We start from the raw sequence: 15,804 nt of genomic DNA, 5'->3' as shown, positions 1-15,804 counted from the left end.
TGCACGAGTAATGAGTTTTGGTGCTGAGGTACAGAGAAAAACAGCAGAGCCTTGCTTGTCGCTGCCAGGGGACTCAATCGGAGGAGTCTTGTCGGTGGTAAACAGACGACTGGTGAATGGCATTTAAGTCCTGCCATTTCGTGCGTCGGTAGTTTATCCTCCTGATGAGGCTGATGTTGATTACCCCAGAGAGGGTGTTTTTAAGGTCATCAATGTCGATGCCACACTGACCTCATCTTTACTGAGAGAAACTTTTACAGCAGTGAATAAACTCAGTTAGACAGCAACAATGCAAAGGTGCACATCAAGTACAAGACATAATGAAAACATAAAAAGTTTAATGAACTACTTTTTTCACAGTAGCCATCTTGGAAAGCAATGAAGATAAATAAAAAGAAACAGTAGTGTTAATTGGGCATAGATGAATTACTCTTCGGGTAGAGTGGAGTGTGATCATCTCTGCAGTGACAAGAGAATTTATGCAAAATCAATCCTTTAAATTGAATCACACTCCATAGTGCTATTTTTGACACAGCAAGACTTTGTTGATAATTGCTTTGTAGATGTTAGATGTTGATGTTTAAGCTGGCACATGAAGACAGGTGGAGAGCAAATATTTGGATATCTTTGCAAGAAAAGTGAGTTTGAAGCGGAAATGTGGTTTTGGTTGTAACAACTTGTAACTATCAGAAGTAATAAAAGCTAGTTTCTTTGTTTTTATCTCAATTTTAATTTTCCAGTGGGCACCTAGATCGATAGCTACATAAATGGATAGCTATATAAATAGATAGATAGATAGATAGATAGATAGATAGATAGATAGATAGATAGATAGATAGATAGATAGATAGATAGATAGATAGCTATATAAATAGATAGATAGATAGATTGATAGATTGATAGATGATTAGATAGATGGATAGATAGATAGCTATATAAATAAATAGATAGATAGATAGATAGATAGATAGATAGATAGATAGATAGATAGATAGATAGATAGATAGATAGATAGCTATATAAATAGATAGATAGATAGATAGATAGATAGATAGATAGATAGATAGATAGATAGATAGATAGATAGATAGATAGATAGCTATATAAATAGATAGATAGATAGATAGATAGATAGAAAGATAGATAGATAGATAGATAGATAGATAGATAGATAGATAGATAGATAGATAGATAGATAGATAGATGGATAGATAGATAGATAGCTATATAAATAAATAGATAGATAGATAGATAGAAAGATAGATAGATAGATAGATAGATAGATAGATAGATAGATAGATAGATAGCTATATAAATAGATAGATAGACAGATTGATAGATTGATAGATGATTAGATAGATGGATAGATAGATAGCTATATAAATAAATAGATAGATAGATAGATAGATAGATAGATAGATAGATAGATAGATAGATAGATAGATAGATAGATAGATAGATAGATAAATAGATAGATAGATAGATAGATAGATAGATAGATAGATAGATAGATAGATAGATAGATAGATAGATAGATAGCTATATAAATAGATAGATAGATAGAAAGATAGATAGATAGATAGATAGATAGAGAGATAGAGAGATAGATAGATGGATAGATAGATAGATAGCTATATAAATAAATAGATAGATAGATAGATAGATAGAAAGATAGATAGATAGATAGATAGATAGATAGATAGATAGATAGATAGATAGATAGATAGATAGATAGATAGATAGATGCACATGCATTTGCAAAGGATAACACAGGTGTAATTTATTTTTTACAGCCCCTATAAGCGTAATACGGCTGAAGAGTTTAAACCCACAAGTGTTTTTTTTTCCACAGTCAGAAGCTATTAGTACCTTTTCTACTGCAAGGTTGGACTACGGTTTTGTCAGAAACAGCAACGTGTCTCTTCCAGCTGTTTTTAATGGATTTCTGAAAACAGTTGGAGCCTCTAGCAGTAATGTAGGGCGAACCTGCAGAAGAACAAACAGCAATGTGCATAGAATACCTTGATGGGTTTAGAATTTTCATATCCATTCATGTCAGTGGAGAAAAAAAATCCAAATAATATTGCACTAGTATTAATATTCCTGAAAAGTCAGCAGCGTTTGTACTTCTACTTTCACCTTGATGCAATCTAACAAAATTATTATACAGGAGACATGGATCACTGTTAGTTTTAAGCTCAGTGAAGCAAAACAAGAAATGATTGGCATCACTCATGTGGAAATTGTGGGGAAATATTTCCTGATAATTGTTCCTATTTCTTTTTCTTCTTCTTTTTTAAATTTTCAAATTATAATGTTGTTATGCCTGTTTTCTTTTTCACTACAAGATTTTCTATGGTTCCTCTGTTTCCATCCACTGTATGTTTTTAAGTGTCTTTAGATGTAGTGCTGTCTCACCATTGTTATTTATTGATACTGGCTCTATTCTCCAAAGACCCTTTTTAGCGCAGATATGAAAGGTGCAGTGGTGCTATCTTTGCCTTTGCCTTCCTCTCTTATTCTTTTTCTATTTTACCCCCCCACCCCACACCCCTCTTTCTCTTTCCCCACCTCTCTCTCCCCTGCTATCTGCCTTTCCTGACTGTCTTCACTAGCTTTTGCAGCCGTTACTAACTAGCTGCGCACTCCCACTCATAGGAAAATGATGATGAGACAGCAAAACCACCACAATGCAGACAATGCACAGTGGAAAGAGAGGAAGAGGGTTGGAGAGAAGGAGCAGGGCTGGAGGAAAGCAGAGGGAATGAGAACCATCAGTCTTTTTTTATGCACTTTTACCACATATATGTTCATATGTGTTCATCCCCAGGGAACACAATGCCTGCATCTAGGCCTCTGCCTCCCTTTTTGTGTCTTTCTCTTGGTTGTCATCATTCAACGCATTTTCCTTCCTTACCCATCCCCCTCCACCCCCTCCCTGTAAGTTATTAAATCTCCTCTCACCCCCTTTCTCTGTTTTTCTTCTCTCCTCCCTCCATTCCTCTCTGCCCTGCAACCTTTCTGTCTTGTGCCACTAAGTGGACTGCTTATATAACACCATACACCTAGAGGGACTCCCCGCCTCCTCTCACCCAGCCAGCCTGTTCTTCTCACTCCACCCTTTTTAGTCTCCTTACTTTATGCTTTTTTTCCCCTTTCTGCACCACCTTACCTTCTTTACCTCTCCTACAGTCATTTTTCCTCCTCCTCTTCCCTTCTTCTCCTCCTCCCCCTCTTCCTCCCATTGCAAGTGTTATCCAAAATAGTAAACATTAAAGTAGCAAGGTCAACTGTTTTGATAATCAACTACAGGCAATCATTGAAGCACTATGCCAAAATTATTCCATGTGCTGCTCGGATTTGAGGGTTTTCCCATTTATGTATCACTGTCAATGGAATACTTTTAGATTTTGGACTGCTGGTTGGATAAAATAAGCAATTTCAAGACATCACCTTGTGCTCTGGGAAATTCTGTTTTTTCCCACACAATTACCCTATGAGTAATCAATGAATCAACAAAAAAATTCAATAAAAATCTTACCTCCAAGCCACACTAATGAACCAAAGAAACTATTATTCTCCATATCGGTAGCCTCTCATGTTGCATGTTTTTCTGACTCTGCAGTTAGTATATATTTGGAACAGAGAGAGAGCAAATGTATTGCTGTGGAGTAAGCTGCACTCGTTGTACTATTTCTCAGTTGTATAGAGCAGCCTTTTATCCATAAATACTACTGAGTGCTCAAACACACACAAACTAAATTATTTCTCAATGACTGCATCACTCTCTGACTTTTTACATGCCACCGGCATCCAGGATTTCCTCATCTCATGTTTTCATATTCAACACACCCTCTTTCTCCCACTTTCATCTTAGGTCTGTCTACTTGCCATTCTCTCTATCCTGCACCCATTGTACCTCTTTATCTATCTCTACCCCTCTAACCAACCCACCCCCCACCCCCCATCTCAACTTCTTCCCCTCCTTCACCACCACCAACCCCCTCACTAAATATAGTCCCTTTGAAGCATAGCTGTGTTGCCTCTTCCCACAACACTGCAAGACAAAAGTCTGTCATCTCACATCTGAGCAACAGGGATAGAAAGCAGAGATAAGATTGATGGCCCAAAAGAACACTGGTTAAGAGAATTGATATTCATCTGCCTCAGCATGTGTGTAATCACAAACGTAGAGAAGGGCTAGTGATGAAAGAAGGAATGGGAGGAGAGGATTCAGAAAAAAAGAATGAAAAGCAGTTGTAATACCACAGTGTGAAAGAAAGGCAAGACAGAAAGAGAGGGAGAGAGGTGTTATGACATTTCTGATCCTCATTTTGTAATTGAATAGTAATCTCTCTGGAGGCCTGACCTAGTAATGCATGCATGTGTGCGCTTGTTTGTGTAAGTCCACAGTGTGTGTGTGTGTGTGGGTGCAGGTGCAATGTATACACAGCGAGGGATGGTTGTGAATGTGTGTAAGTGCATGTTCCTTTGTATGTGTCTAACAGAAAATGTGTAAGAAAGAGGAGACAACCAGGAGAAAAAAAGGATGAGGTAGAAAGAGGGGAGGGTTGCCCTCTCAACATTATGCAGCATAATACCTCCACCTACTGGTGAAAAAGCGTCATTACAACTCTAGTTGGTTCATGTTACACATCATTACATCCAAGGACAATTCCCATCTCATCAGCTCACCTGCAGGAGCCCTTATAATGACTTCTACTTAGTCTAATTACAGATTGTGTAATTTCCATAATAAGTATACTCAGTATTATAAACAGTGAAGATCACAGCGTGGCGGCTGAATGAAAAATCATAACACATCAACTCATCTCAGTTGTTCATTGAGGAGTCTCAAATCGAATACAGGGTTCATGTACCTTTATTTACATCACATACACACACACACATACACATACACACACACACACACACACACACACACACACAACCTTAGAGTGGCCTTCCTTACCTGCTAACAGCGTGTTCGTCCATCAGTGAAGGTTGCCAGGGGAGCTTGGTCCATCATATGTACTGTGTGCAGACCGGTTCCCCTGTGGCCAGAGCATACATCGCCACTGACAGGATCTCCTTCCGCCTCAATGACCTGCCCGTAACTGACTCTGGGGGACAGACAAGAGTGCAGATTATCATTCTCAGCAACGTTCTCAGCACTTGCCACAGGGCATTTAGTTTGGAAAATGTGTGTTTTATAATATAGAGGAGGGAGAAAGGTCCAATAGTTAATCTTTTGAACAAAGAGGGTGTTAATGATTTACTGATATTTTATCAAGTAAACAAATAATTGATTAATAAAAATAACTGAGAGGTTAAGATAATACTTTTATGTTTTAGGACATTTGTTTTCTTATTAAGACTTAAATGATAAGATTAATACAACTCTTGTATCTGTTTTTATGTAGGAAACTGCAACCAGGAGATGGTTAGTTTAGCTTAGTTTAGCTTAGCATAAAGACTGGGAACCAGCGGCAACACCTAGCCTGGCTCTGTCCCAAGGTTTAAAAAGTCTAAAGCTCACTAATTAACACGTTATATCTTGTTTGTTTAATCCCTACAATGTAAACATTTAAAAACAACAATTTGTAGTTTTAAGCGGGACTATGTGCGGTACTATACTTACTGGCCAGGTGCAGCTTCACAATGATGATAAGACCCAAAATGCTAAACTATACCTAAAAGATAATAAATATAATAAATGTGTTGCAGCCATAGTTACTCATCTATATTTTGTCTTTTCTTCTTTCCTTTGTCAACTCTTTCTGTTTCTTCTTTGAACACAGGCTACGGAGGGAGGGATTCACTGTGCAGGTCAGTGTCAACGACTACCTGGACATCTACTGCCCTCACTACAACACCACCCAACGAGGGACACTAGAGCGCAACACTGCAGAGCAGTACATCCTCTACATGGTCAGCTATCGCGGCTACCGGACCTGTGACCCCCAGCTGGGCTTCAAACGCTGGGAGTGCAACAGGCCACATGCACCCCATGGACCCATCAAGTTTTCGGAGAAATTCCAGCGTTACAGCGCCTTCTCACTGGGCTACGAGTTCAGCGTGGGCCAGGAATACTACTATATCTGTGAGTCAGGCCAGTGAAAACCAGTGCTGGTTCAATGCAGTGGATAGGAAAGTACATCCAATATTTTGATCTGAGATTATAATGAGAAGCTTTTCTTCAGCTGCTGTCACCCACATGTATTGACAGTGTGTGGGTGTTGTTAATAGATTCTGGAAGTTCAGCTACAGACAGTTGCTCTATCGCAGGGCTACAGTTTACATTGTTTGAGGGTTTTTTGTGGCCTGCAGAGGGCACAAGGTTGACATGTTGTGTATGTTTTTTCTCTCTGTTTTAGCCACACCCACCCACCACCACGGCCACAGCTGCTTGAGACTGAGAGTCTACGTCTGCTGCTCCACTGGTGAGACCCAACACCTCTGTCTTAGCCTCATAAGTCTCTCTCATTCATTGCATTTAATGTCCTCTCTTTCTGTGTCAGTTTCTCAACTCTCCTCTCCCCTTCTATCTCTTTGTATCTCCCCAACACACAAACGCACAGAGAAACAGAGACAAAGAGGCAAAGAGAGGGAAAAACTAAGATCTGACAGTCTTGTCTCAGAAAGAGGCTTTTCTGACTTGTGCTGTCTTGGCGAGGTTTTGATGATGGTGTCTTTTTTCCCGAAGCAGTGCTTTGAGGGTGATGGCTTAATGTTATTCTTTGTCTCAGTGCTATTACAGTAATGCTCTCTCTCTCTCTCTCTCCGTAAAACACATGCTCTCACACAATAGATGCAGGAGGAAAAACAGCTTTCTTGACCATCTTTAACCCCCCCCCAAACACCTCAATGTCTATCTCTACTTCTCTCTTGCTAGCTCTCTGATGCCTGCTGCTCTGTATAGTGTGTGTGTTATTTTTACCCTGGTAGCCTGCTCTCTCCCCTGCAGACCTTTGATCAGGGAGCCCAGTGCTGAAAGCCTCCCCCTCTCCTCTAACCTTGTCAGCACTAATGCATCCCACACTCAGGCCAGTGTCAGCCCCTGTGTACACATCACCTTAACACCCACCCCCCCCTCATCCCAGTGTCACGGCTAATCTATTGATGTGTCTACCACGCCTCTGTTTCGCTTCTGTGTGTGTGTTTGTGTGCTCATTGTGTGCATCTAAATATGTTTGTATGTGTGTCTGCACATGGTAGTACTTCAGCTGTAAATTTCATTTTTAATGTGTATGTGTTTGGGCATGAATATCTATGTGTGCATTGGGGCATTTCGTCAGTTTGCAATCCACACAACCTTTACTCAGCAAGGTCATTTTAACAGCTTGCCATGAAAAACGCACTAGACTTCTGCTGCCTACAGATCCTTCTCATTCTTTCTGCATGTCTCACACTTTAACTCTTAACAAGACTTTCAGATTAGATAGAAATGTAAGTATTCATGACATATGCTGTGTATCTGCGGGGAATTGCAAATTGATTACTACCAGCTTCTACTGTATGAAAATTCTCAGTAAATGCTCTTTCATCCTCCTACCGTAACTATGCCTCTGAATCACAGAGCAGAAAATACGCAGAGATGTATACACTTGCACCACAAACCCACACATCATTCATTCATGGATAATTTGGCAGTACAGACTGAATATAATGCTGTGTATAGACGAACAGCAAATGCAATAATGTTTTCTCATCCATCGGTTCCAAATGCTTTTAATCTTCACATGGAAGCCTGGATTCAACATTCAGGATTTCTTCATACTTTCTCAATGGCCATGGTACACTAACTGCTGTAACTGTATACAATTTAATGGTGCCTGAAATGCACATTTTCCTCAGTGCTTTTGTTTTAATGGGTTGTTTTCTCTCCTTGTCTCTCTTTTCGCCATCTTTCTATTTTCCCTCCTCTGCTTCTCATTTTCTACCACTTCTCTCTCTCTCTCTTTCTCATTGTGTATATGTGGTGTGTTTCCCAGTCTCCCAGGCAGATGATGACTCCAGTCAGACGTCTCCCGACTACACAGTCAGGCCAAACATCAAAATACACAACATTGGTGAGTGACTGTGCTTCTGTCTCTGAGCTGCTGCAAATGAACTGCAGCCAATTTCCAGATGCTGGTCAATATTTGGCTGTGGCTGCAAAGTTTGATTTGTGTACCAATCATTGTGAAATGGAACCAACCATTTGTTGGGTTTTTATTCTACGGTTGGCAAAAGAAAATTCACAGGCCATAGCTGGTTTACGAGTAAAGCATTTATTTTCTTCTCTCTTGAGAGTTGTGGAAAAGGTTAACACCATGAACAGCAACATCAGTGATTCAGCAGGATTCACATGTACGTATACTGAAGGTGTGATCTGTGAAAAAATCATAAAGGGGCATATTCTTTAAACGTTTCTATTCATGAAAATAAATCAGAAGCACAGTGAGCCTTACATAGACTATGGAGCCTATTAGGCTATTTCTTGCAGCTGTCACAGTAATGTGTAAACACATCTCATCCTTGCAAGTCACTGTTTAATTTAGCTGTATGCATAGCACGCAGCAAACTTCAATACTGAACAGAAAATAATCACAACATGCAATAGCACAACATGCTGTCATGATACAAATTAATAGGCTACAGTATATGCCAACTTGTCAGACTGAGAAAAGAGTCAATTTTGATGACAGACTTTTGTCTTCTTTTTATGCTTTCCTGTGGAGGGGTCATCTGTGGCATGTCACCCCTCTTTTACTCACATCTCTGCAAATTCCTGAGCAGGAAAGGAGGCAAAACCCAGTCCACTTACTGAGTCATCACGTAGACTAGACTCTCATCATCTCTACTGTCACTCATTGTCAAGTCCATTTCTGATTTGATTGCTTGCACTGATGACTGTTCTAACGTTGTAGTCCTTTTTTTTTTTTTTTAATAGCCTATTTTTAGTTTTGATATTTTATGTGGTCCATGGGTGAAGCAGCATAAATCACTATGAGGGGGACAACATTTTCTCTCCACTGTGGATAAAAAGTAACTCAGCAAAGGCAGGGATATATAGACCAGAGGGGAGAAAAATCCCCCTTTGCACCTTGCTTATACTATTATACTCATACTGTGCACTGCTTATACAGTATTTTCAGGAATCTGTGTTATAAAACAAACAAAGTCACGTAACCCTTAGAGCATTAAACCTTTTATGCAACATGAAAGGATAATTCAAATTTATTACACTGTGGGTCTTATTTTCATGGTTTTGGCCATCATGCCTCTTTCCCATGTACAGTACATATATAGGCTTTTTATGGCAAGAAAAGCACAGGTGTTAGTAATAACAATAAGAATGTCTCCATTTAATTTAGGTTTCTCAGTAAACCAAGCCATTGAGCCAGCATGCACAATACAAGGGCTATGAAACCTGCATGCATGGAATGCTGCCATGAGTCTCCTTTTCCTGCTATAACATGTAAAATGTTCTTGCTGATATCTGGGGAAAACTGGTTGTAAACAAGCCAGTTTAGCCAGATTATCTAAACCACTTTATTTGGAGGTTAGATTGAATAAGACTGCAACTAAAATGTTTATAATACAAAGATACAAAGATACTATACAATACAGCAAGAAGCAGGAATTGTATCTGTAAACTGTGATGGATGTTTACAAAAGGACAGTTTGGGTTATATGCGTACTGTCCATCTTTGTTTATAGCTAAATAAATCTTCACATTGTTTTCTTGCCCCATCTGGGCTTTTAACAATGCTTCCACTTTCCCAGAGTGCAACGATTAACCGAGACTATAGCTAAAACAATGAAAGTAAGACCCAAGTTAAAAAAAATACTTTTTTCTTTAATATTTAATATGTATATTCTTTAAATTGTCAAAAACCACTCCAAACAAAGACACACACATCGCCATTTACTTTTTCCTGCACCAATGAACAAGGTCAGTGGAGGTCTTGTAAGGAATGAAAGGTCTGTGTTTACCTAAGAAGAAAGCATGTCAGCGAGCGAGTCAATTGTGCAGCTGAGTGGTTACATAAACCCTGTATTTTTCATTTCTCTTTCTTCATCCCCATCTCAAACAAAAGCCTCTTGCCGGGAATCATTTAGTATGCTTGTTTCTGGGAGCTGTAGGCAGTCTGTGACGAGGGCTAAGAGAGTGTGACCTGCCTGAGATGGAAACTGACACCAACAGAGATAGAGTGAAAAGAGCTCTTGAGCCATCAACAACGAGCACCTTCAGAGAGAGAGAGAGAGAGAGCGAGAGAGAGAGAAAGAGAAAGACAAAGGCAGAAAAGAGAGACAGGGGTAGAGAGGGAGTCAGGGGGAGGCTGGCAAAAAGGAGAGCGAGAGACAAAGTGAGATAGAGAAAGTCAGAGATAAAAGAGAGGATGGAAGCAGTGAAAGAGAGACAGAAAGAGGGACAGATAAGGCAGAAAGAGAGAGAGAGGGAAACAGGCAGAAAAAGAAATATAAACCATAGTGGGGGCAGAGAAGGGGGGGGCAGATAGAAGGGGCAGTGGAAGAAAGAAAAGCTCAGTGGTGGGCGAATTGCTCAGCAGTAACTCAGGCTCGAGCTTACGTAGAATTTAATATTAAAAAAAACACACACACACTGGCAAGGAATCATAAAAAATCATAGCCTCTAGCGTTGTGATGCATTTTGCTGAATACATTTGGAGGCATAACAAAAATCCAGACACACAGATTTATGCACACTCACACGCACACTTAAAAACAACCCGTACCCTTGATGGCTCTGCTGACCGCTGGACACCCACTCTCTGACTCACCCTCAGGACCAGACCAGCCCACAGACTGGCTCAGCATCAACAAATCTCTCCCCTTCTCTCCTCATATGGTTGGACTTGCTGTCGCCCTCTTCCTTTATTAGTTTTGCTTCCCATCGTTTTGCTTTAACAGTGTTCTCAGAAAAGTTTTGGTTTAATCAATTTCGGTAATACTTTTCACAGTTTCATAGTTTAATTTTAATTGCATGTTGCATGATCACACACCTTTTAACAAACCCCAGGTTAGAGAAACTTATGGAAAAGAAAATAAAAATGAAGTTTTCCTTTTTTACCCACATTTCGGGTGTGCTCACTTTCGATTTTACCTCAAAATAAACACGTTTTGATAATCTAACTAATCTGTGGCCCATTTCGCACTCATTTAACACTCATTCACTAATCAGAACAGTAAGACTCACAAGTGTGCCTGCAATTTGTGAGAAACAGTCATTTGCGAAACATTTGACATTGCAACTGTTACACACAATCTACATATAACTGGTGCTCGTGAATCGCTTTGGTGTAATGGGCTGCTGTCGGCTTGTTTACAACCTGTCTGATCATCTGACCGCTCGTGTTTCTTGCCTCATTAGACTTTGATGCAGCAATATCAAAGTGTTCCCAGAACTCAGCAATTACGCATTGAGTGTTGAGACAGTACACTACGTTTGAGTTATGAATAGCTTAGAGAGATTATTTATGGCAGAGCATCGTATAGCAAACGACTTATTTCCACAGATGTGCTACTGTACAAGAATTTAGCGCCAGTCTTGCTGCTTTGTTCTTGAATTAATCATAAAAGTCTTAAACACTTTCCTCCTATATTAAATGTCAGCAGCAATGGTGGAGGAGGAAAGGTTGGAGCATAAATTAAAGGATGGAGCAACAGGAAACAAATCATTTTAAGAACCATCAATAGACACTGGCAGCCTTGATTCATCTGTGCCAAGTGTCTTGTTATATGCAAATATTCTCAACAACAATGAACACCAAAAGACTTTTTATAGAGTAGACTCTCTGTACACTCAGTGACCAGAAGATGCTTCTACTTCAGAAACATGTTCAATCACTCTTTGTTCTGATAAAGCTTTGTAGCTTTGCCCATCTTAACAATGGGCATGTAGCCTCCCAGTATTAAAGCTAAGTCAGTAATCAGCTTTAACGGCACAAAGACATCACTGCTGCCCAAGGTTGAAGGCATTCCCGGACAATTATTTCAGCATGACGAAGAGCATTCTCTTTGTAATGGTCATAAATGTACAGTCTGAACCTGCTATGACATTAAACTATACTCTGGTATTATTGCATTGATCTGCAGGTATTTATAGACTAAATGTAAGGCTGTTGAATACATTTTACACCTCCCCCACTGACCTCTATAGCACGATGGGTCCATCATCTCATGTTGTTTACGCCTCACTGCGGGTCCACCCTCGTTGTGGTGAACTGTAGTTGGCACAAGGATTTATCAGACCAGACAACCTTTTTCCACTCATCGACAGTCTCAAGCTGATGTTTCTTATCTCACTGTAAATGCCTTGGGCAGTTTACCATGGACTGGAAATCTACCCCGCGCACTCGTCTGTTGTTATACCTTATACAGACACGACTACACCGGATTGTGTGCTCTGAAATTGATTGCTGTATCCCACAATTGTACTGTGATGTGAGGTGTCATACTGTGGATAACTTGTTATGGCCTGAAGCACAAGATGTCCCCCACATTCATCTTCCAAGGGCAGCCTCCCTAAATAGCAAGGTTTTTGAAGAATGATTGCATTTTGTACACCGTTGTGAGTGTCAAAGCCTCCGGAACTCACAAATAAGTTATATCTTATGAAGTGAATCTGTTTAAATGCAAAGCAACTGTGCTCATAGAGTTCTTACTGCATGTACTTGTTTATGTAAAGGTCATGAGGATAACTTCTTTTGCAGAGGCAGGTTGTTCCCTTTCCTGGTCACTGAGTGTACATTTTATGAAACTGGACAGTATGGAGGCCAGGTTGTGACCTGTGAGCTCTACCTGAGGCAATGCCGGTTTATATTCTCCCTCCTGCCTTCACTGTCTGTTTTCTGTTTCATCCCGGTGCGGGGTAGTGTGATTGTCAGTGTCGTGACTCAGTGCTGCAGACAGATGTTTTGTGTTTTCAAAGACCAACTTTGACGTGGGCAGGAGTCGCACATGACCAGGACAAACCAGAGTGGTTGGATGGTTTACTCTTAGAGACAGCAAAAACAAAATTCCGTACATTCATTGGACATCACCTGTCATATGTTTGTTGTCTTCATCTGATATCTCTTATCACCTACCTTGTTTTTAGTTGTAGCTGTTACTGCCTCTATTATACTCAGCAAATTCCAGACCTGGCTTTAATGTTGGTGTGAAACAGTATCTTGATGACACCTTGCTTCATTTTCTTGATACATTTTCACATTGGAACAGATTTCAGAAAAGGATTTTACATTGAGGATAGACTGACAGAAGTAAAAGTAATGGAATTTGAAAAGACAGACAAGATTTTGTCAGTTTTGAGGTGCAATTTGCAAAACAACTTTATTATGTTTTGTATCAAAACAAGTATATTTTTCTGCCTCCGGTGTGATTTTGAGTTGTTAAACTCAAATTTCCTGATAATGTACAACGTACCATTAGTGTGTCGTCACATCTTAAGGCTGAAAACTTTCTCCTCTTCACCTACACCTCTCTTTTATGTCTGATGTGGCTTAATGTGACTGACGTCAGTAAGAAATTGCAGCTTTCTTCTGCACTTACTTAGATTACTTTATGGAAAAAGACAGGTTTTTCTAACACCTCATTGCAGCTACCTCAGGTAGCTCTAAAATGTGTGATGGAAGTGTAATTGTGCACAGCAAGGCTCTGTTTGGTTCCATTTGCTTTCGTTTGGCAGGTCATAACCCTCTACGTATAATGGGAAACATTATGTCAAGACAAAGCATAATGACTCAGTGTAATCCACTTTTTACCAAATACTACAAAATGTGTTGTCCCAGCTCTTTCTGCGTCTTTCCCCTCCAGCTAATGTTCTGTTGTGTCTAATCAATGACAAGACCTAAGTAATTTGGTTTGATTGAAATCCCTCTAGGATAAAAACATCATTAGTGTGAAAATAGGAATACGTGAGTAACAAAAAACAAAAAAATCAGATCAGAAACTAAAGTGCTTTTAATTTTCTCTCCCTAGGGGGAAATGGCCATATGTAGCAGTGCTGATGATAATTGGTGGTTTGTTGATAATTGCATCATGTCTTTTTCTCTGCATATGTTAAAGCACAATTTGCATGAATCACACATTGTCTGGAGATTGATGAATTAATAATGTAGTACAGTAATGGTTTGTTTCCCTCTGTCTCACACATGCACACACTATCTCTCTCGCTGATTCATACTCACAGTCTCTCTTTTCTCACTTTCTTACTTTCTCTCCCTTGTGCTTTTTCTCTCCAGATGAATTTAACCCTGAAGTTCCCAAACTGGAGAAAAGTGTCAGTGGCAGTAGCCCCTCACGTGACCGCCTTCTTCTCACTGTGGCAATGCTGCTTGTGTCTGCTGTCCTCTTGTCCTAGCGACTGTCACCATGAGTGATGCTTAACTGGACCGCCTTGTCCAAAGGGCTTTGTATCCACCAACGGCGAGTTTTTCATGAGAAAGTTTGCAGAAACACAGTAGAAGTGCAACAAAACCACAATCAAAAGGACACAGAAGAAGAAAAAAATCCTTCAACTTTACTTATTGAACTTTTTTAAAAAAAAAAAAAGGAGAGGCCTTTTTGCTGTCATAATTACACCAGTGTATTTTGACACTCCATGTGTTTTTGGACATCATTATCATAAGAATACCACAGAATTTCATACAGGTGTGTTCGCCACAACATGGAGACCATAACCACAATCTATATTCAAAATCAGACTTCTGTGCTGCTATCACGCCTGGCAGCCGACAGGCGAGTGAGAAAGTGAACTAGTAATGAGTTGGATGTAGACTACACACTCTTACTTATTGTAGCATGGATATCAAATCACCTGAGGATTTTAAACTGCATCTTAGGTTTTTGTAACTGTAAGATTTGAAGAAGGCGGCAAACATAACAGGAGTGGACTTTGCAGTGGATTTTAGGCCTTGGACCACGGACCAAGTATGCTCCTGGATTAAATCCACTTTGATGTAGTGAAGAGCAAGCTGGACTCTGGAACTGTACTGATCTTACCTGAGCTATACAGGATATTTATATAATCAGTCAGTGATGAGAACTGCTGCTATTGTCCTGGACGTTGAGGAATGTTTTCACGTTGGTGTGAGGGAGCTGCCGGTAATAGGAGCCCAAGGTGTTTCTTAAGAAAAGGGAAGGACTTTGTGAGGATATCCACGGGCCTTTCAAGAATCCATTTTCTCCAGACATCAAAAATACCCCTGGCTTTGTGATAGGTACAGATGCAAAGCCTGCATTTCTTAGAGGATAGCAAGTGCCCTCTTAGAACTAGTCCTTTGTCTGCTTTTCTTGCCTTCACACTGTAACAACCCTAGAAAAATACAGACCCAGGACTAGTAATTTGATGGCACTTAGACAGTGGTAGATGTGTGTTTTGTTCTGATGCATTTATCTTAAGCACTTGGCGTAGATTTTCCGGATGTCAAACCTTTCTCCTCGCAGCAATCAGCAGAGTCATTCAGAATACCACTAATTTACAATTCTTAGAACCACTCTCAGCAGCAAGTTCCCTTTTAATCCCAGACAACCCTGTCTTTTCCTTTTCCACTTCAGAGGTTCCCAGCCAATCAGTGCTGATGGCCATTACAGCAGTCAGAGTCACCATGGAAACGACCCCATACAGTCGCCAGAGTGCGACAGGTGCCTGAGGAGAATTTGTGCTTTGAGTCTCAAAGTAACGCTGCCGCCATTTTGTTAAAAAAAACAAACAAAAAAACAAAAAACAAACAAAACAAAAAAACACAACACGTGTGAATGTGCAAATAAAGAAAAGTTCACTTTTTTTATATT

General features: G+C 39.9%; 1 protein-coding gene across 1 annotated transcript in view; it reads left to right on the top strand.

Annotated features, from left to right (window-relative positions):
• efna3a (ephrin-A3a) overlaps window positions 1–14,371 on the top strand; it is a 56,682-nt gene extending 42,311 nt beyond the window's left edge. Inside the window, exons 2-5 of the mRNA XM_053334550.1 lie at window positions 5,802–6,103; window positions 6,378–6,443; window positions 7,995–8,072; window positions 14,253–14,371. Of these exons, the coding sequence (XP_053190525.1) occupies window positions 5,802–6,103; window positions 6,378–6,443; window positions 7,995–8,072; window positions 14,253–14,371 (565 nt within the window). The remainder of the gene's footprint in view (window positions 1–5,801; window positions 6,104–6,377; window positions 6,444–7,994; window positions 8,073–14,252) is intronic.
• The last annotated feature ends 1,433 nt before the right edge of the window (window positions 14,372–15,804 follow it).

Source organism: Scomber japonicus, chromosome 15 (assembly GCF_027409825.1).
Source record: "Scomber japonicus isolate fScoJap1 chromosome 15, fScoJap1.pri, whole genome shotgun sequence".
In the NCBI taxonomy this organism is placed as follows: Eukaryota; Metazoa; Chordata; class Actinopteri; order Scombriformes; family Scombridae; genus Scomber; species Scomber japonicus.
This window is presented reverse-complemented; position numbering and strand designations above follow the sequence as displayed.